Source organism: Tinamus guttatus, unplaced genomic scaffold, assembly GCF_059628265.1.
Source record: "Tinamus guttatus ecotype Peru unplaced genomic scaffold, ASM5962826v1 Tinamus_guttatus_pri_ptg000259l, whole genome shotgun sequence".
Taxonomy (NCBI): domain Eukaryota; kingdom Metazoa; phylum Chordata; class Aves; order Tinamiformes; family Tinamidae; genus Tinamus; species Tinamus guttatus.
Window position 1 is genome coordinate 302,783 of NW_028288793.1, and position 21,346 is coordinate 324,128.

At 62.6% G+C, this 21,346-nt stretch overlaps 2 protein-coding genes across 7 annotated transcripts; both read right to left on the minus strand.

Moving 5' to 3' along the window:
- Positions 1-3,096: 3,096 nt before the first annotated feature.
- GOLT1A (golgi transport 1A) lies at positions 3,097-4,171 on the minus strand. Its single transcript, XM_010224717.2, has 5 exons — positions 4,132-4,171; positions 3,837-3,928; positions 3,532-3,710; positions 3,274-3,337; positions 3,097-3,135 (listed from the first exon to the last, which is right to left on the minus strand). Exons 1-5 carry the CDS (start codon positions 4,154-4,156, stop codon positions 3,097-3,099), a joined length of 399 nt encoding a protein of 132 aa, XP_010223019.1. The 5' UTR covers positions 4,157-4,171.
- Positions 4,172-6,545: 2,374 nt separating this feature from the next.
- Positions 6,546-20,620, minus strand: PLEKHA6 (pleckstrin homology domain containing A6). Of its 6 annotated transcripts, none has more exons than XM_088526874.1 (25): positions 20,545-20,620; positions 20,303-20,417; positions 20,117-20,221; positions 19,962-20,034; positions 19,547-19,647; positions 17,263-17,438; positions 16,692-17,159; positions 16,089-16,599; positions 15,771-15,857; positions 14,822-14,875; positions 12,879-12,959; positions 11,620-11,688; positions 11,243-11,323; positions 10,826-10,975; positions 10,379-10,474; positions 10,178-10,289; positions 9,960-10,099; positions 9,446-9,595; positions 8,844-8,961; positions 8,522-8,631; positions 8,202-8,378; positions 7,915-8,079; positions 7,697-7,830; positions 7,477-7,619; positions 6,546-6,803 (listed from the first exon to the last, which is right to left on the minus strand). In XM_088526874.1, exons 2-25 carry the CDS (start codon positions 20,402-20,404, stop codon positions 6,751-6,753), a joined length of 3,456 nt encoding a protein of 1,151 aa, XP_088383000.1. In that variant the 5' UTR covers positions 20,405-20,417; positions 20,545-20,620; the 3' UTR covers positions 6,546-6,750. The 6 variants fall into 6 exon arrangements, with proteins under 6 accessions (XP_088383000.1, XP_088382999.1, XP_088382996.1 ...); XM_088526873.1 differs by lacking the exon at positions 6,546-6,803 and adding an exon at positions 7,118-7,233 and having other exon boundaries at positions 17,263-17,378; XM_088526870.1 differs by lacking the exon at positions 6,546-6,803 and adding an exon at positions 7,118-7,233.
- Positions 20,621-21,346: the final 726 nt, after the last annotated feature.

A 21,346-nucleotide genomic window follows, 5' to 3' on the forward strand; every position in this document is an offset into this window, starting at 1 on the left:
CGGCCCAGCAATGCCAACTGGTGCCTCCTTGAATGCAGAGAACAGCAAAAACTCATTGCAGATGTGGCACTTGATGCTATGTCGAAGTAGAAATGCCTGTGGTCTGGACTTTCTCACTGCAGGCAGGAGGAGCTCGGGGATCCCACCAGCACCCTCCAAGAGCCAAAACACAGGCAAAGATGGATTGAGACTGTTAATAAGACTCAGATCTGCGTCTTATTAATGCAAGACCAGAGATGCACCTAGGGGGACTTAGAGACCGCATATTACCAGGAGGATGCTCAAACTGCTTGGAAAATCCCAGCTAGGGCTCAGGGGACATGTTTCTGCAAGGTTCATTGCTGGTTCCAGCCCCGGGCTCTGCTCCTGGCCCCGGTGCACGGAGGGCTCCAGCGCTCACCCAGGCTCTGCTGTATGGGGTGCCCTGGCTCCGAGCCAAACTCTCCATCCTGGGGAATCTCGATGGGAAATGACCGTGGCAGCAGTAAAAACGTTCTGGGAAGAAACCCGGTTATGTAACAGCCCCAGCATCGGAGCGCCCGGCTTCCCAGGCACGCTGACGCGCTCCCGTTGCACACAGCGGTCATTGGGGGCACTGCCGTCATCCCGTCCCGCGGGTACCGCTGCTGAGGGGCCACCGGAGGCTGGGGGGGGGTGCCCCCAAATAGGGGGGTCCCCTCCAAAGCAGGGCACGAGAGCGTTTCCCCCCGCATAGCATCGTTAAAGGGGGTGAATACAAGCGGGTGCCCAGAGGCTGTGTGGGCACCCCGGCTCTCTCCGTGCTGGAGCATCCCGGCTCCGGGCCCCCATCCCGCCAGGCTTTGCTCCGCGGGGTCAGCGGCCGGGTCCCCTGACGTCTTTTCCCACGCAGGTCGTGGTGGGGCCGGCCCGGCCTGCGTCACTCGGGGGAGCCGGGTGCCCCGGGCACAGCGGGCGCGGGGTCAGGAGCCCGGCCTGGGAGCGGCGGCAACGCGAGAACGCGCTGGCAAGCGGCCACCGGGCATAAATCCCCTCCCGGGGCATCCCGCCGGCTCCGCACAGCCGAGATTCCCATAGGAGAGGCCAGGGGCTGCTGGAACTGAGCTGGGGAAGGGGCTTCCAGCTCCCCTTTCACTTGGAAAATTGGGGGCACATCTGCGAGAGCCCGGGCATGTCCCATGGATGCTGGATATGGCAGCACCTGGGGAGGGATGGATGGACAGACACTCACCTTGCAGGGCTCGCGGTGGAGCAGGGATGGGCTGGGAAAAGTGGAGGGGCAGCAGGGTGGACCCTGGGGACACTCAGCTCTCTGCACCCCAGCTCACTGCAGAGCTGCAGAGAAACAACCCAAACAAACCATTTCCAGCGCGCTTTATCAGCGGGGAGGGTGCTGAGTTTGTCCCACGCAGCCTCAAAGCATCTGTAGCTTCTGCTACCTGCAGTGACACTCACCCCACGTGTTTGCAGCAAGGCCACCAGGCAGGACAGCAATTCTCACACGTGCTCCTCATGGAAACCCGCTGCGACTCCATGCAAACGGCTGGCGGTTCACATCAGTGCGTACCTATAAAGATCTCATCTGGAAATAACATGGCAACGAGCTCTTAGCTTATTTCCTGTCTGCTTTCAAGGAAAAACGATCGGGCTAAGAATGATTTCAAGGAATAAAAATACTTTCCGAAGAGAAACAAGTGCTTTCCTTGTTTCATTTCCTTGTTTCATTTTGTATTACAGATAAGCTCCTGTAATGCTGGGCTCATCTGAACAAGTGTAACGCTTAAATTGGGAATGTGAAGTACACAGAACAGTCCTTCTCTAAGCAAGATCATTAGGGAATTTCACCAAACAGCCCCCTAAGGGACCTTGGAAAATCATACAAATGGAGAACCTCCCCTGACCTTGAGGGTTGCTCCTAATTTATGTGTCCTGGGGAGCTCGTTCTGCAGAACATCTTCCACCTGATGCAAACTGCCAGCAAGGCCATGCTTCAGTCAGGAGGGAACAGGTTTCATTCAAACACAATAATTAATTCTTGCAATTTAGGAAGGGTATCCGCACAGGGACCAACTTTGATGCAGCTGCCCTGGTTTAATTAAACTTATGCTTCCCGTGCACTCGTAGAAATGTGCTTCATATCCGTTCAGCTTGTGGAAAGCTGAACGTGAGTCGACGGGGCTGTCTCCTGTGCTGCTCTCCGCAGAGCTCCGTGGAGCGATGCCGATGCACATCCAGCTTGGAAGCCAAACTCCTCTCCCTCCAGCTCCCGTCCTCCAGCAGGGAAAGGGCCCTCGGCAAAGCAAGTCCCGACAATGATGCTCAGAGCTAGGGAGCACTATCTCCATCTTTGTACTCTTCTCTCAAAGTATTTGCTTCACCCCCCCAGCATCTCTTGATTAATTAATAATCCCAGATGTCATTTGCTTTTTCATGGTCACTGAATCTGAAAAGGGTAATTTACTCTCCTCCGATCAGGTCATGAAATGTTAATGGGCTTTAATGGGTGTTTTCCTAACCTCCCCTGCCCTCTCCCACTGATCTCCAGGCAGCTCCACTCTCCACAGCCCATATCCGTGTTGGACTCCTTGGGAACACGGCTCCATGTCCCGCAGTGAGCCACCACGGCGAGGGGACACGGGGAACAGCCACCTCCAGCCATGGCCATGAGAGGGTTCCTGCATCCCCTCCAACCGTGGCCGTGGGATGGTCCCTGCGTCACCTCCTGCCATGGCCATGGGATGGTTCCCATCCCATCTCCCGCCATGGCTATGGAAAGGTCCCTGTGTCACCTCCAACCATGGCCACGATGCCTTTCGGTGGCACTAACAGGAGCTGGAGCAGACCCCAAGCCACAGGAACATGTCCCACATTTACTTCCAGACACGGATTTTATTTCAACCCAACTCGTTAAGGACAGACAGAAGAGGAAAACATCCTGCAGCGCCAACCGCACAGCTCGGGGCCGTGGCAGCCTCCTGTGCCACCCGCTTGCTCCGGGCGCGCCGCGGCCCGCTGTCCCCGTCCCCATCGCGGGCAGTGCCAGCGGTCCTGGTTGCAGTCGCATGGGGCCGGAGCTCACTCGCTGGGTCCCGTTTCCAGGACCACTTGTCACCGCGGTCACACGACAGAGCCGGTGTCGCCGACTTTCTGCAAGAGCTGCAAGGGTGACAATTCCCGATTAGCATCGAATGCTCCGGTGCGGCCTCCCGGAGCGGTGGAGATGCAGGACTTGTCCCCAGACGGAGCTGCTGGTTCACACCACCCACAGACCGCAGAGCACAGCGCCCTGCTCACCTTGCTCAGCAGCGGGATGTTCCCCAACGTGCCCAGATATCCAAAAGCCACCGGGAAAAAACTCCTGTATGAGAACACAAGTCCCTGTTAATGCCCAAGCTGAGGGTGCTCGCAGGGGTCTGGTGGGGCCGGGGCAATGGTGGGAGCTGCAATGTGCTCCCCAGAGCTGCTCAGGGGGGTTCTGGCCTGGAAAGCCCAATGACAGGGCTGTAATTTGGGAGAAGGTTGCAAGGAAGAGGCGTTTGGTGGAGCATGGACCTGAAGAGGGTGATGAAGCCATAGGCCTCCAGCAGCATGCCCAGGAGCGGCCAGCGCATGAGGACGATGAGGATCCCCCCCAGGAAGAAGCTGGTGCCCTTCAGTTTCGGCCTTTGGAAGAAGAAGTTGAAGGTCCTTTTGAAGCCGATGATGAAGACCAAGCCAGAGAGGAAGAGGATCTAGCAGGAGGAAATGGCAAGAGCTCTGCTTGGATGGTCTCTTCTCTCCTGCTTTGGCACCGGTGTCTTCTCGGTCCAGCCCAGTGAGGAGAGCCCCTCGGGCAGACCCAGCCTGGCACTACTCACATTCCCGAAGGCCAAGAGCACTGAATCAAAGTACAAGAGCATCCCAAAGAGGATGAAGAAGAGGCCGAAGCCGACCAGCCCCAGGCCGATCCCTGCGGAGGACGGGGCCCGTGGTGAGGGGTCTGGCACGAGCCCAGCACCCCGCATGGGGCTCCTCATGCCACATCCCAGCAGGGAATGCCACCAAGCCAGGTGTCCCTCCAACCGCTCCAACCCCCACGGCCCCTGTTCCCGAGCACCCGTGGGACCCGGTGGCACCAGGACAGCGCCAATCCCGCCCCCGTGCCCTGTTTACGCTGTAAGTCCGTCAGCGGCACCATCTTTCCGGGCCGGGGCGGCTGTGACCCTTGGAAAGGCCTTTAGTCCCCACGTCATCCTGCCAATCATTAACTCGCTGCAGCTCCGCCACGAGACATCGCCCCGGGCGGCCGTCCCAGCTCCATCCTCTTCCTCCTGCTCCCAGGAAGGACCCGACCACGCTCGGAAAGATCCTGGGACCTGGGAGTCCCTGGGTTGCATCTGGCGTAAGGACCTGCTCCATGCACCGCCTCTTTACAAAACCTGGTGTTTTTTGTGCGTCGGCTCTGTACAAACTTGCAGGTTTTAGATGCATTTCCCACCCATGAGAGTTGACCATAGAGCAGCAACACTGAAAATCAACAGTACGGGGAGGATTACCCCAAAAAGGGGAGGGAAGGAGAATGCCATGAGTCACAGACTGAAGTGTAGCCAATTGAGCCCTGTCTTTTTGCCCTAATATTATGATCCGCGGTCACCTCCGTACAAAAGACAAGGATATCATGTTGTTTCTTAGATACTTTTATTTCTCTAACACTAGCAAAAAAACCCAGAAAACAAATGTCCCCCTTCCACCCTCCCCACCCCAGTGCATAAATAGATTTCCTCCCGATGCAAATCCTGAAATCCTGTCTCGGTTGCAAGTCACTGGTGTATGAAGTGTTATGAAAAAAAACACAATAACCAAAATAAAGAATTAAAACAACTGTTAAAAAACCCCAGGTCCACAATACTGCAGTTGGGGGATCCTAGTGCATTGGGCAGATGCCTGGGGACTGGGGGGATCCCCCTGGGTTGGATCCCACCCCACAGCCAGTGTAAAACGGGGGGTGGCTCCATAGGGATCTGGAGCACCCCAATTTACACGGGCCGAGGAGCCTTCCACCACGGGGAAATAAAGGTATCACTGCTGCAAACTTACAGTTCTCTTTATATTTTATTTTAAATAAATTTGCTTTTAATAAAAGCAGAAAAAATATATATTTTTAAATAGTTTCTTTTTTTTTTCCTTTTCCTCTGATAAATTGGCAAAGAATCTGCTTTCATGACTTGGCAGGGCTGGTGCCAACAACCCTGCGGAGCGAGAGAAAGTTAGCACAAAACAGTACCTCCCAGAAAAGAAGAGAAAAAAACAAATATATATATATATTTATATATTATAAATGTATAATTTCCATAAAACATATATTAAGGCATGTAATAGCAAAATAAAGGGCCAGCTTTATGAGCTAAAGGGGCTGCGGGAGGGTCCCGGCGCGGGCGGGGGTCCTGGGACACTATGTGTATTGCTACGATTAAAGAGCCCGGAGGGCCGGGGCTTTGCGGGAAGCTCACGGACACGAGGGGCATCCCGGCACGGAGCCGGTTGGGAATCGCGAGGCTCTGGGAGCGGCATCCGAGGCTGAGGGTCCAGGGATGCTCAGCCCGGCCTGAGCTCAGCCCCTGCTCACGGCGTCGTGGTGTCTCCTGGTGAAAAGCTCACATGGGATTTTTGCATTTCCAGGCAGAACTGGCCTCGTTCTCCCTTTGGAAAGCTAAAGGAAAGGGAACTTGCTAGGGGGAAAAGCAAGCAAAAGGGTTGGGGGGGAATGGCAAGGCTTGGGGTTGACACTTGGTGCCGTAGGGACCCGGTCCCATCCCGGCACGTGAGACCCTGGGCACGCGAGTCCGTGTGGGAGCAGTGAGTCCGTGTTCGTGCTCCCCCTTGTGCCATGCCCACAGCTGGGGCATCGCCCTTGGGGACATGCCAAGGCCAGGTCCCCGCTGCCACCACCTACAAGTGCCCGTCCCGCGTGGCTTTGCTCCCGCTCCGCTATTCCCTGGGAACGTGCCTGTGTTCCCACGCTGACCTGCTGCTCCGTGTCCCCACACCGACCTGCTGCTCCGTGTCCCCATTCCAACCTGCTGCTCTGTGCCCGCTGCGTGCCGGGCACCCTCGTGCCACCCCTGCGTGGAGCCCCCCGCTTCCCCGGGCACCTCTGTGGGCTCCTCCGCTCTCCCATCCCCAGCTCCTTCCTTCCACTGCAGACGAGCTCCCGGGATCCTAAGAGCAGGCTCAGGTGAGGATGCAGGCAGGGAAGAGCTGCCTGCGGAGCAGGGATGGAGCATCCAGCTCCAGCTGCGGGTAAAAGCACCATCCACGGTGGGGACTGGCCGGTCTCCACGCAGGAGAGCCCCTTTGCAGACCCTTAGGGGCCCAGTACAGCATGGAGAACCACGGGAGTCCTACGCTCCTCCGGTGCTGTCCTGGGAGACCTCGAAATTGTGCCGGGCACAGATGCTGTCGTTGCAAAGCCCCTGCCCCGATGTCTGTGCTCGACCCAACGCGCTGGATGCAGCAGGTCCCGTGTGGCTGGAGCCCCGTGTGCTCCCCGGTGCCCTCGGCACCGCGGCTCTTGAGGGCAAGCTCCTGCGCCCGCACATCTCCCGGCTCCGGCATTTCTCCGGCCTGGAGCGGAGCACAGGGCCAGCAAGGACGAGGGAGCTGGTATGAGACCAGGCCCGTCCGCTACATCTCCTGCTCCTCCGACTGGGGCGGTCTCGCTGTTCGGGAGAGGAAGGGGATCCAGGACAACGGTGGCCGAGGAGAGGTTTGGTGTCGTGCCATGCTGGGGGGCTAAAACGTGGCCCCATGGAACTTGCCAGCAGTGGCAGCAGCCAGGGCTTGCGCTGGAGGGAGAGGAGAGCATGGCTGAGCCTGGCGCAGCGCCCCAGAATGTCCCTGTCACGCGTTCCCACTGAAACCCAACAGATTCCACCCCGGTTCCAGCCCCATGATCCCACTCCATGGAGGCCGTTCCATGGGGGCCATTTGATCCATGGGCTCGGCGCACTGTTAGCTGGAGCAAGCAGCGATGGACGAGCGCGGGGCAGAACGGAGCCCGGCAGGGTTAGAACAGCCCCCCCGGGCGCATCCTCCCGGCGCAGGCTGCCATGGAGAGCGCGTGGGATGGAGAACAAGAGAAAAGGTGCTTACGTCCGGCTCAGACACGCATAAAATGGCTGTTGTCGGCGCCCCGGGATGGTTCGGACGAGAGGGGGTTGGTCGGTGGAGTCGGGGAGGCTGGGGAGGTGGGGGGGCTCGGGGTAGCACATTGAGCTGGAAACGAGAAAGGGAAGAAGGGAGTGAAGAGCCCCGGGCAGCGGGGACGGAGCGGCCACGCGGCGGGGTGGGAGAGAGCGGGAGGAAGCAGGGGAGGGAGGAAGCAAGCGTGGGCAGGACGCACGGACACGTGAGCACCGCCAAGCATCCGCACGGACCAGGCGAGTCCGCTTTGCTCCCGGGATCCCCGCGGGATGCCCGCCCAAGCGCTCCGCTCGGTGTCCCCGCGCGGGGTCTCACCCGACAGCATGCGGCCGCGGCGGGACGCCTCGGCGGCCAGCGCGCAGGAGATCTCTATCCTCTTCTCCTGCTCCTGCAGCTGGGTCTCGGGGTCCGGCGGGGCGTCCACCTCGCTCTCGCTCAGCGGGATCACGTTCTGCAGGCTGGGGGAGAGCGCCGGTGTCACCGAGCGCACCCGGAGCGCGCCGACGCGGCGAGGGTGCAGAGCCGGCGGCCTCACCTGGACTTGGCAATGAGGGTTTTTATCCTTTCCACCTTCTTCTGCTTTTCCTTCATCTCTTCAGGGCTCAGCGGGGTGTCGGGCTCCAGTTCCACATAGCGCTCGGGGATGAGGACCTTGTCCGGCGTCGAGAGCTGAGCGCAGGGGTGAGGGCTGAGCCGCGTCCTCGCGCGCGGGGCCCCGTCCGCCCCGCTCGCGACCCGCCGCGCCGGCCTCACCTCCTTGTGGATGTCGACATCGTAGTGCTGCGGCTCCAGCTCCATCTTGCGCAGCCGGGCGATCTCCTCACGTGGTGTCTCGTACACCTTGTCGGGCTCCTCGGAGCGCAGCGCGGCCTCCAGGTCCGAGATGTCCACCTCGTGGATGCTGCGGTGCCGGCGCACCTGCGGCAAGCGCAGCCTTCATCCTCCTCTTCCTCCCTCTGCTCCCCACTGCTGCCATCCCCAAGGCCCTTGCCCAGGCGAGAGGTGGCAGTCCCTCGTCCCCAGCCCACGTGGGGACTCACCACCTTGTAGGAGGCCGGAGCGCGGGGACCCTCGGGCTGCTGGACGCCCGGGAGCTGCAGGCTCCGCCGCTTCTCCTTCACGGAGCCGCTCTGGTGCCGCTTCATGCGGTCGATCTGCTCCTCCACGCTCATCTTGGCCTTCGTCTCGGTGGCGAACACGGCGCTCTTCGGCCTCTCCTGGTGAGAGCCCCACGGGTCACGCGTCTCCTCGCGGCGCGTCCCTCCGCGTGGCGCGCAGCGTCCCCAACGCTGTCCCCGAGATCCCGGCAAGCGGCACCCCGGGACCAGCCCGGCTCCCGGCACCGTTTCCGTATCCCTACCCGGGAGCCAAGCCCGTTGGCCACGCTGCTGGCGCTCCTCCGCACCACGCCGGGCACCGGCGCCGCCTCCTCCTTCGCCGGGGACTTGGTTCTGGGGGGGACGATGCCCACTGTGGAGGAAGCCAAAATCCACCCTGAGACCTGCCCCGGGGCAAGGGGAGCCCACGGAGGAGGAATCAACCCCATCGCCTCTGCATCCCTGTCCACACCGCAGGCCAGGCTGCAAATGCTCCCCATGGTCCCAAGGGGGACGGCAGGTCCCACGCGAGGGGCCACCGTGGCCGAGCTCGGGGCCCTCTCCGTGTCCCTTGCTGCCACGCACCCTTGTTGAGGGCCGCTTGCTTCTCGGTGTCGTGATCCTGGCGGCTCTGCGGGAGCCCCTCGCCGGGGGAGCCGGCCCGCGGCCCGTCCTTCTTGCTCTGCTCCGCGCTCGCCTTGGGCTGCGGAGGGAAGGCGGGAGCGCCGTGAGCATCCGAGGGACCGCACAGGGATCCGTGGATGGCCCGTGGCCGCGCTCCCGGCATGCAGATGGGCACGCAGACACCAGCCTGGCGCCCAGAGAATTCAAACCCACTGGCACGTCCTGGTGCCCCTTGTGCCGGCAGGCACTGCGTGCGCTTGCAGCGGGGTCTGTAACCATCGCGTGCTGCCTGCACGCATCCTGACCCCAGCACAGCCCCCGTGCCCTGCCCGCTGTTGGGACACCCGCCGGGTGTCCCAAGTCCTGCTTTGCCGGGTGGATTGCTCTCCAGCATGGGGGACAGCGAGGGGACAGGGAAGCCAAGAGGGGGAGGCAGCACCGCGAGCACCCCGCACCGAGCAGGAGCAGCAAGTCCCCCGTGCCACATGCCACCCTCGGAGGGGACGGTGGCCCTGGGGTGGGAAGGGGCTCCGCGCCGAGGCGCTGCAGTGACGTTTCGGTACCTGTCCCCTCTGCGCCTCGGCGCCCGGCTGCCAGGAAGGGGAGGTGGGGTACGGCCAGAGGCGGCCCTCGCTAGGCAGCGGAGGAACCGTCGGAGGAGACTCCAGGGGAACGTAGGACTTGGGAAGGGGAGGTCGCGGCGGGCCCGGTTCCTGGGGCGGAGAGGAGCGAGAGGCGTGAGAGCAGAGGAGCTGAGGCGGGAAGGAAACCAGAGTTAGAGACAGACGGAAAGCGAAACCAGCGGAATCTGCGGGCTGGGAACAGGAGCAGGAGGAGGAGGAGGAGGAGGAAGAATCCTGCTGCCACCGGGACGCTTGGTTTGGGCTCAGCCCTTCACGGCCAGCTCGAGCCTCCCCATCATTCGCATCATCATCACCCTCGTGTGGGTGACGTGTCGTCTGCTGCAACCCCAACCCCAACCCGCACCCGTGTGACCTTCAGCACCCTCTGGGAAGCCCCTGCCCCTTGCACACGGCCAGGGGGGTCCCTCAGGCTGAACCCCCCTGTGTCACTCACCTCGCCGGGTCCCTGCTTGGTGGGTGAGCCCTGGGAGCCGGAGACGAGCGAGAAGGGGCTCAGGGGGCTGGTGAGGCTGGCCGAGCTCAGGGGGCTGGCGGGGCTGGTGGAGCTGTACGTGCCCGAGGGACCTGCGGCCACTGCGGACGGGAGCGCAAATGGGCACGGGGCCCAGTGGTGAGACGGGGCCCCGGCGCCGCGGTGCAGCCGGCGCTCACCTCGGTGCTTGGCCGTGTCCGTGCCGCGCGACGGGTTGTTCTTCCGCAGCCCCTCCATCACGTCCTGGATGCGCCAGATCTCCTTCTGGATCTGCCGGTTGAGCATCTCGTTCTGCAGGGGTGGATGGAGCGCTCAGAGCAGCTCCTCGGGGCACCAAAGCGGCCCCGAAGCTTCGGTCTCGGAGGAGCGGCGGAACTTGCCTGGATGTCCAGGTTGAGCTGCTCCCAGAGGTCGTCATGCAGCGCGGACACCTCGCTCTCCAGGCTCTCATACTCGGCTGTGCTGTTGGCCAAGGCCTGCGCAAGGAGGAGGAGGAAGAGGAGGAAGGGTTTTGCATCTCCTCCCGGGCCAGCACTGCATGGCAGCATCCCGCAAAGCACAGGAAATCTGCTCCCGGAGCAGTGGTGGCAGCAGCAGGGTACCAGCCACGGCCACCTCTCAGATGTGCCGTGACTTCGGGAGCTCTCCGTCCCGACGGCACGAAGGGAATGGCCGGGATGGAGCCAGAGCCAAGGAGACAGAGCGATGCCTGTGCCCAGGCCCAGAGCAGCTAGTGCCAGTGGGAAACCAATGCCATAGGGAAGTGGTAGGAGGAGGAGGAGGGCGGTGTGGGACGAGGAAGGCCGCGCAGGCAGCAGAGCCGTTACCGTGCTGGCCTGGGACAGCTCCACGCGGATGTTGATGAGCTGGTTCTGGAGCGACTCCTTCTTGTGCAGCAGCTTCTCCGGGTAGGCCGGCTGGCTCCCAAACATCTCCAGCTCCTGGTGCGTCCCCATGAGGGCACTCTCCAGACTCTCCTGGCGGGAACGGTGGGGTGACGCAGCTGGGAGAGCTCTCACGGTGGCCCTGGTGCCACCCTGGGCTCAACCCAGCTCTGTCCTTGGGGACCTGGGGCAGGTCCTGCAGCAGAGCCTCTCCTTATGCGTGCACCATTAATGCATGGGAGCATTGGGTCTGTGGCATGGCCAGGTTGCCCCTGTCCCTTCCTTGTCACCACGGTGCCACCTGGCCATCGCTCTGCAGCAGAGAGGCTGCATCCTCGGCACCCCACGCGCCCCACGTACCTTCTCAGCGCGGAGCTGCTGCACCAGCCGCTCCTGCTCCCGCAGCACCTTGTTCTGCTCGCAGAGCTTCCCCAGGAGCTTCTGTCCCCGCGCGCGAGAGAGGGAGGAAGCGCGATCAGAGCGGGCAGCACCGGCCGCTTGTGCAAACGGGGCTGCGCGTGGTGCTCGCTTGGCCGGAGCCAGGACCCTGGGGAGGGGACGGCCACCCCGGGACCGAGTGGCCGGCCAGCACCTGAGCCGGTGACAGGGCAGCGGGGAGGGTTTCCAGCCTCCCAACCCCAGAGATGCATCCCAAAACCGAATGCGGGGCAAGAACACGCAACGGAGCTCGGAGCAGAGCGCGGTGGGGGACAGTGGGGACCAATGGTGGCTCTTACGTCTGTGTCTTGCTCGCTTATCTTGTAGGTGTGCAGAGTCTCCCTGTAGGCTTCTGGGAAGGGTGTCACCTGCAAGGACAGTGACGGGTGAGCGCTGCCCCAGCTGCGCTGGCACTGGGACTGCCCCTGTCCCAAAACGGGGCCAGGAGAGGCATCGACGGGGCTCCGCTCCCATGGCTGGGAACCAAAGCGCTTGGAGCAAAGGTTGGAGAGCTGGAGCCGCTCCCTGTCCCCAGCTCCAGCACAAATGGGGAGCAGGAGGAATTCACCGGGGACAAACTCGTTGCAAGACGCCAAAAGTTCAGCTAAGAGCTGTCCTGGGGATTTCTAACCATCTGGAGGGCCACAGCCTCCATCTACCAGGCAGGCGAACAAGATCAAACCGTGATCCCACTGCACAGAGCTGAAGCACCTACAAATGAGCAGCCGCAGGAAGGCCTGTTCACCATGCAGCTTTGCACTGACTCATTTTCCTTTCCTGGAAATCTAAATTACTAATGGGACTCCAGCAATTAAATGCCTCCGAGATCTCGAGATGAAAGGCCTGAGATAGGAAGAAGGGCATCGTTATTGCTAGAAATCAAGACGCTCCTCTGGAGCGATTTAAAACCAGGGGACGATGCAAATAGACCCAGACCTGGGAAGTGCCCAGCCTGGCTGGAGGCAGCGTCTGGCGCGGGCTCCGCTCTCACCCTCCAGCTGCTCCCTGCTCCGCTGGCATCACCCGCTCGTCACCCCGTTGGGTGTCCGACCACCACGTGGACACACAGCTGAGAGACACCCGGGATCTCGCCCCACGTGTGGGCACATCCCGCCGGAATCCCGCGATCCGAGCGGGCTCGGGGCCCCTGCGCCGGCGGCGTGTGATGAGTGCGCATGAGTGATGTGACCTGCCCCGCTCCGGGGCTGCTCCTGCGGCTCTTGCCGTGCTCCAAGCGGGAGAACTTGCTTGGGGCTGGATTCCTCCCATCCAAAGTGAGCCCTGCCCTTCTCCGCGCTCAGAGGCTGGCGGAGGGCGAGCAAAGTGCCCGAGCCCAAGGCAGAGAGTTCAGCGCTTCCCAACTTGTGCTTCCCGGACAAGGATCTAGGGGGTTCTGGAATGGCTCATGGATGGTTAAGCGAAGCCTGCGATGGACTAGCGTGTCCCCAAGCGTGGGATGTGCCGGAGCCCTATGGATGCTGGATGAGCGGCAATGCCGGAGGCGAGCTGGCGGATGGATGGCGTGGGGGCTGCCGGGCTCGGCCCCGTGGACGCTTACTTGCATGTAGAGCTGAGCCCTAGGGGAAGAGCTCTCCACCATCCTGTTCACCATACTGATCAGGGTCTCGCTCTCGCTCATCTGCGGCACACAGGGAAGGAAACGGCAGAGTCAGCGGCGCCGCCGCGGCCCCCGGGTCCCGGCTGCAGCGCGCTCGGGTGAGCCAAGCTCCGGCCAGGGCACCAGACCACACGGTGCCACCTCCAAGAGATGCCCTAGGGGCTCGAGCCATGTGGGGACAGCTGTCCCAGGCCGTGGCGGCTTCACTTTTTGTGCTCAAGAACATCCTCAGCTGTTGCCTGCCCTGGAAGTTTTTTTGGGGGAAAACGGAGACAAATGCAGGCCCGGGTTGGACAGCACCGTGCACACACAGACACAAGCCCAGCGCGGGGACGCCCCGCTGCAACACGCGCTGGTGCCCCCAGCAGACACACGAGCAGCCCCAGCACAGGAGCTGCAGGATCCTGCAGCGGCAGCACAAGGACAATTTGGGAGCCGCTGCTTCCAAGTCCAGGTCCTCCAGGACCCTTCTCGGTGCCAGAACCCCCACAGAAGCGCTGCAGGATGCTGTGGGCAAGAGGCAAAGCCCCCACACTCACGATGCTGCCGCATCTTGTGGCTCTGAGGGGACATTTAAGCCCAGACTCACGCCAGGGCCTAGGAGTTTCCCAGGAAGGAGCAGCCGGGAAAGTGCCTGCTCTCCCAGCACAGCTCCAAGGACAAGTGAGGAGATAAAGAATAAAGCAGCAAAGCTGCTTTAAAAACACAGAAGCAAACGGTTTCAAAGAGAGATGCTTGACAGGGACATTTTGAATTAGTCTCTCCAGAAATGAGGAGGAAGAGGAGAAAAGCCTTTTTAGGAGCGTTGTAAGGAGGCTCAGGGAGTGAGCATTGCTACCGATGGCTGTGAAATAACCCAGGGAGCTTTCACAGCACCGAGCGGCCCTGCTCGTCTTTGGCTCCGCTCCAGGACAGACACAGATCGCGGTGATTACAGCGCTGATGAGGATTTGCAGACTAATGAGATTGTCTCCGGAGCAGCTCCCGTGGAGCAAGCCCGGCTTTTGCAGGCGAGCTCCGGGCTGCAGCGCGGCCCGTGTCCTTCCTCCTCCTCGGCTGCAGATGATGCCTGTGGTTTCCACCCCGATGCGCCTGTTTCCCAGAGCTTTTCCCTCTCCCAGGTTGGTGTTGCCTTTGGCTTCCCTCCAAACGCAGCCTGGCATGTGCCAAGGGGGCAGCGCATGGCACTGAGGGGAGCTACCACTTGCTATCAGTACCGGGGATGCTCCAGCCCACCCTGCATGGGGTCCTGCATCCTTCGAGGATGCTCAGCGTCAGGGCATCACCAAAACCACCCCGCGTGCTCCCTACGAGCACAGGCCTCGCCGCGACAAACCTCAGCCTTCTCACTCCTCTCGCTGCAAGGCGGGCATCGCTCATCACCTGGACCGCTGGGATACAGAGCGGATGCCAGCCCTTCCCAGCCTGCCAGGGATCCTTCCCCGGCTCCTCAGCTGCTTGTGCTGGCTCGCTACCCTGCACCTTTGCACCATCCTGCAACCCGGAGACCAACCAGGAATGGGGTTTGGAGCACTGCTTCCCACTGGCACCCCTGCCTAGTGCCTGGCACCTGGGAACGGCTCCTGGAAAGCCAGGACACAGAGGAACAAGATGGGATGGACCCATCATCTGCTTCACCCCGGCTCCCCATGGCACACCCGGAGCCCTGGCTCCGGCACCCACGGCGCTGTCAGGGGATCTGCCAAGCAATGAGCGACCTGCGGGCGGTGGGATGGAGGAAGCAAACCAAAAACCACTCGTGCTGCTTGGATGCCAAGGAAGGTGCAGGGGGAGCGTAGGGAGAAGATGCTGCACTGGGAGGGAAGGGGACGGGGCGCACAGGGCCGTTAAGCAGCAGGGAGTTTGCAGCCAGCTCTGCCTACCTGCTGGTCCAAATACTCTAGGTTTCTTTGCAACTGAAGGTCTAAAAGTTCATCCTACCAGGAGCCAGCAGACATGCGGCAAGAAACGAACACACAAAACAAATAGAAGAAGAAGCAAAGCAGTTAGGTGAAGGCTGTAGAAATGCAAAGCCTTCCTGTGCGGAGAAGCGAGGCGCCACCTCCTCGATCGCCGCTCGTCCCACGCGCGGGACGCCTCCGAAGCAGCAAGGACACGCAGCCGCAGCGGGAATCTGGGCACGGAGGTACCTGCTTTGCCCTCAGCCTGGGGCCAGTCCTGCCCCACCGCTCCGTGGGGCTGATGCTGGAGGCTGGTGCAGGGATCTGCAGTGCCCCTTCGCCTCCCACCCCGAGCCTGGTGCCTCTTGCTGCCCCGCTGTGCCAGGGGCTCCTGGAAAACCCTTCCCTTGGCACGGGATCCATGAGAGCAGCAAAAACCGTCCACTTGGCGCAGGGCAAGGAGATGGGGATGCACCTGCGCTCCACCGCTCTCCTTGACCAAGACCTCTTGGAATTGCCCTGCTGTCTCCAAATCCCCAGAGGAAAGTACAGGTCAGGAAAAGATGAAGGGAGGAAGTCAGCAGGGAGCAGATGCAATGGGGCAGTGTCACCCCATCCTCGCCGGAACGGCCCCCAAGCTAAGCTGGATGACAAGCCCAGGACCTGTCCCAGACCAGCATCTCTATGACCCACAAAGCTGCTCTCAAGCTAGAGCATCTTCCTCCTTGGCCACCTAAGCAAGGACCCCTGCCCTGGCCCAGATGCGGCACAGACGGCCCATTCCTGATGCCAGCAGATGCTCTGGACACACCACCCTGCCCGGGCCATGTGCCACGAGCTTGTCCCAGCTTCCCTGGGCCCTGCACCAGGTGGCACGTGCCTGGGGACATCCTCACGCGGGTGGGCCACAGCATCCCGGGAGCACACGTACCATCTTGTCGTGGACCGTGGGTGACGCCGGGTAGTGGAATGGGTACATTCCCGCTGGGATGGGCCGCCGGTCACCCAGGTAGTCGTACTGTGGAAACAGGAGACCCCCCGGGAGACCCCAGGGATGTGAGAGGGCTGCAAGGGCCCAGGAAGCGCATGCAAAGGGCAACCCCAGGAGGCCTCATCCGCGGGAAAGTGGATATGGGAATATGCACTCGGAGCATGGCATGGCCACTGCAGCAGGGCACCAGCTCCCATGCAATTCCTCAGGCTCAGACCCCAGCTCTGCATCCCTCAGGATGCCCCATCGGGCGATTACCTTGGGCGAACTGACCGAGCGCCTCATCACGAAGGTAGCCGGGTCAGTGTAGATCTCCTCTCCCCGGGGCGGCACCCTCTCGAAGCGGGCGCTGGGCGAGCGGACGGGCGAGTAGAGGCGCGAGCGGCCGTAGGAGCCCTGGCTGGGCGAGCGGGGCACGGAGCGCGAGCGGGGCTGCAGCGACAGGCGCCGCAGGGAGCCCGACGCCGCCTCCACCTCCTCGTAGTAGCTCTGCTGCCGCCCGGGGCCGGGCAGCCACACCGGGACGTCCTGGCGGCCGTAGCCCGGCTGCTCCTTCCACTCGCGGAGCTGGTAGGGACCCCCGTTGCGGAAGGAGAGGCGCTTCTCGTCCAGCGCCCAGGGCGGGCTCACCCGCTCGTAGGCAGGCATGGAGCAGATGGAGTCGGGGCGCACGCCGGGCGGGTAGTACTGGTAGTCCTCGGCGTACTGCGGCGAGTAGGGGGAATAGTAGTCGGGCACGCGGCGAGACACGGGGAAAAACCTGGTGGGGCTGCAAGGGAGAGCGCCGTGAGCACCAAGTGGGGGAGACGCTGGTTTTCCACCCCCAGGAAGGGTGGGATGCTCCCGGAGCATCGCGCCCACCTGCGCAGCTCGTCGGGCGGCGCGTTGGCCCGGCGCAGGTTCACCCACTGCTGCAGCTGCGTCATGGAGCTCTTGCGCTGCGCGATCTTGTCGGGGTGGGCGCGCGGCGCGAAGCCGCGGCGCGAGGGCCCGGCGCCGTCGGCCGGCGCGGTGCTGCCGGGGCGCCCGGGCGGCGAGCAGGGCCAGCCATTGGGCTGCTGCGGGCGTTCCGCGGTGCCCGGCGCGCCGGGGTATGGGCTGCCCGGCTCCGAGGGCATCTCCTGCCCCGCGACACCGTTGGCCTTGGCCAAGGGCTCCTTCTTGCTTTCCGCCCGCTCCGCTTTCCTCTCGAGCTTCTCGGAGCCGCGGCCGTCGCCTTCGCCGCGGGTCTTGGCGTCGGGGTCGGCTTTGGGGTGCTCGCGGTGCGCCGCGCCGCGGTGCTGGTGGTGCTTGCTGGGCGGGATGTTTTCCGAGTCTGGCTTCTCATGCCTGACGGGCGCGGAGACACGGGAGGGCATCAGCTTCCCTTGGAAGCGCTCGGGGACAGCAGGTATCATCCCACCGCCCCAGGGGCTCCCCAGCCCGCTCTGACCTCTGCGCCGGTGGGATCTGCACCCGGGCCGCTTCGCCCATGGCTTGAATCCAGGATTCCTGCTCCTCGGTGTTCTCGGCGCTGAAGAAGTAGGTGCGGATGCCGGCGTGCTCGGCCTGGGGAGACAGGGAGCGCTTGGTGCGGCCCGGCGCCTCCTCCGCCCAGCACACGGTCACCTGCAGGGAGGCAGAGAAGTGCGGAGAGATGGAGAGGCGGGTGAGAGCGGGCCAGGTCCTGTTGTCCCCGGGCGGTCCTGGCTCCATCGCGGGAGGAAGGCTTTGCACCCCGAGCCCCTTCCTTGGACGCAGCCGGAGATTGCGCTCCCTGCCTTTAAAGAGCAAATTGCCACCGGCAGAACTGGTTGCACCTCCGGCCTCGCGCCAGCGACCGGCGCTTGCCCAAAGGCACCGGAGCAATCGCTCCAAACCAGCTTCTGCAAACGGCTCTTGATGGGAAAACAGCCCCGGCCCTGCTGGTTTCTGCAGGCCCTTGTAGCTGCCGAGCGGCTACGGATGGTGGCAGAAGGGCCAGGTCTCGCTGCGGGGCAGCGGGTCCCCCTCAGGTTCATTAGCCACATACCCCATGCGTGCAGGGACACAGGCTCCCCCGTGCCACCTCCACCAGAATTACTCAGGACCAGCTTTTGGTGCAGTAAGAAGGACGAGCACCCATTAGCGGGGTCCCCTCGGGGTGCTCGGAGGCAGATGGAGGGTGAGCGCGAGCGCTGCCCAAAGCTCATGCACTGCCCTCGGTCATGCAGGGCTCAGGGGAAGGTGGCTTCTAGACCCAGAAGGTGTTTGAGGAAAAAAAAGTCCCTTTTGGCCCATGTCGGTGCCCACTCTCCACCCCGTGCTCCAGGGGTGGGAAAGCACAGGTTAGTCGTGGTCTTTCCGAAGCTTCCACCTTCCCCCTCTTTGCAAGGGGTTGGCATGCAGCAAGGAGAAAGGAAAAGGGGTTTCTTCCTGAAATGCTTTTCGGGTTTAATTCCTTTAAATCAAAGCAAAACCCAGGGTTGTGATGAACACTCCCTGCTCCGCGCCAGCCCCAGGGGCTCCTTGCAGCCCTGCCAGCTCCATGCAGCGACGAGCACGGGTCGCCGCGAGCGCGCGCTACCTACGCGGTGCTGGCGCCGGGACCTCCTGTCCGAGGGGGATCCTCGCCCGGGCGGAAGGGAGGAAAGAGACAACAGGTCACACACGGCCCATCCGGCCACCACGAGGAGATGCCAGGACCTCCATGGAGGCCAAGCGCTGCTGGGGGCCTCTCTTTTAGGACCCTCTCTGCCTTCTTTAGCATTACTGTGAAACGCCGAGGGTGGGCTGTGACATGGACCGCCTGGGGGCTATTTGGGTGCAAATGAAGCACCGCAGCTCAGAGGATGGGGTGAAGTGGAGGTGTCATCGCTCCTGCCACACTCCTGTGCAATGGATTTGGCTGGAGCTGAGGATGGACGGAGCCTTTGCAGGTGGCAGGTCAAGGTGACCCTCGTTTCTCAACAAAACTACCCACCAACGCGCTCACGTGCGTGGGGAGACACCCCCAGCTCAGGCCTTAATGGATCAAAATCAGTCTGCAAGAACCAGCTTGACAAGGCTCCTCTCCCACCCATCTCGCATCCCAGCGGGGAGGTTTCAACACTTTGGGGACACTTCTTCGCCACCGCCCGCAGCAGACGCGGGCGAGCAGACACCTCGCCTTGGATGACGGTGCTGGGGACGCGGGAGAGCCCGCGTGCACCTCCTGGGTGCTGCCAAACACGGCTTAAACACAGGATTTGAGCTGATGGCTCCACGCGCATGAGTCAGGACCAGGCGCTGGGGCAGATTAGTGGATATCACCGCTTATTTTGCTTAGTCCATGTGCGCAAACACCTGGAGAGGCGCGGGGCCGGGGCGGTGCAGCTCCCGTTGGCGATCCCAGCGGGAAGCCGTGGGCTTGGTGCTTGCACAAGCGCGTGGGGTACGGGGCACAGCGTGCACCGTGGGCGCCTGCAGAGCCGGGCTGCAGGCAGCACGTGCAGCCGCATGGGGGAAGGTGCAACGCGACGCCCGCGAGCACCGCGACCGGCTCAGCGCTGCCGTGGCGAGGGGTCCGGGGCATTGCTTCCCGGGGGAAGGCATCTGGGAACCCCTCTGCAATCTACTCCCCGCATCCCAGGGGGAAAAATCCGCCTCCTGAGCCTTCTTCCCCCTCCGGCATCCCGGTTAGCGCAGTGCTCCGCTCCAGCCCCGTCAGCAGGGAAGCGGGGGCATGGGGGACCCCGCGAGCGCCGCCGCGCGCTGACCTTGAACGTGTGCTTCCTGCTGATGTTGTCCGAGGGCTGCACGGCCGCCACGCGGAAGCTGAGCAGCGGGATGCTGCCCAGGATACTCTCCTCCTTCTCATCTAGTGGGACAGAGCGTGGTTAAAGTCGGGTGTCATCGGTGCCACCCCAGCAGTGCCATAGCTGCTTCCCGTGGCCTGATGGAGCAACCGTGTCCCTGCTCCCGAGCCCAGGAGCTGCCTTAGAGGAACCCGTTGGTCCCCACGCTGCAAGAACCTGCACACAGGGGACATCCCTGTGCTGCTCGGTGTCCCCCGGAGGGCGGTCACCTCCTCCCGCTTGACCCAGCAAGTCCTGTCTGGTGCCAACAACCTGGCACCATCTGCATGTGTCACCCCCAGCCCTACGTCCCCTGGATGGGCTCCGGGCCACCCACCTTTGTAGTAGAAGAGGCAGCGATCGACCAGCACGAACCAGCGCTTGTTCCACTGCTTCACGCCCGAGCTGGCCTGTGGGAGAGGCCACGGTGAGGGGCTCTGTGGGGACGCCCACCCCACGCGGGACAGCTGGGCAGTGGCTGCCACCCTGTACCTGCTTGTAGAGCCACCCGCTCTTGGTGACGGCCGCGTTGGGGTTCCTCTTCATGGAGTTGGAGCGCTTCCCGAAGGCGATGCCCTTGCGGGACGGGCGCGAGGCCTGCGGAGAGGCAAGGGGGACACTGAGCAGCCGGGGCTTCCCGCATCCCGCCGCTCATCCCGCGCTGCCGTTGGCACCCACCCGGCCCCCGGGGCGCTCCGGCGGCGCCTCCGACACCATGGCGTGGTTGGACGACTCGCTGGGGACGGTGGCCGGCCGCTTGCCACCAGTTTTGCCGGACATGTCCAAGGGAGGTCTGTGGCACAAGCAGAGAGCGGCGTCAGCCTCGCGAGCATCAGCCCATCGCCGCACCGGTCCCCCTGCCCACCCCATTGCAACCCACTCCCCAGCCCCAAATCCGAGGGAGCCCGAAGCCAACCTACTTTTGCAAGGCAAATCTTGCGTTTTCCTCCGGGATCTGTCCCGTCACGGGGTGCAGGAACGTGTTCCGCCTCTCATTGTGGCTGCAAGACACAGAGGCGGTTTGGTTGCATCAGGGACACGATGGGGACAGTGGAGGGGTTCGGCGCCCCTCGACTGATGCCCGGCACTCGTGGGGGTGACAGCGTGTGACAACCAGGTGCCACCACTGCGCTCGCCCCCCTGCCACCAGCTGCTGACCCGGATCGAGCGCCTGCTCATGTCTCTGTCACCAACCCCAGCTCCCTGCGCCTCTGCAGTTCGCACGAGCTTTGGGAATTGCCCCTGTGGTGCAAAGTGGCTCCAGCCCGGAGCACCGCTCCGGAATTGCCGTGGGCCATGCCAGGCCCGCGGGCACATGGGCGGCCCCAGCAAGGCAAGCGGGATTTACCGGGCTTCCCGGGAGAAGCGGCGCTTAGAGGGGGCTCCTGAAAGCACCTCGTCGCTGCCTGCGGATTTGCAGCACTTACAAATGCCAACCTCACCTAACGCTAATCCGTATGATGCTAGTCCATACGATGTGTAATCCGTGCAGCAAATTTCATCTGCATTTCCGCAAAAACACTCGCCAAGTGGTACTGGTCCCTGCCCCATCCCGCAGAGCCAGTATTCCTGGACCAGCCTCCATGTCGGAGCTTCCCTTGGCCCAGCATGAGCTGGCTGGGGCAGGAAACACATCCAGGAAGTGCTTCCAGGAGGAAAGCAGCCCTCAACATTAAGGTTTTGTCTTCTGGAAAGGACGAAGGGCACCTGCAGCAGTGCCGG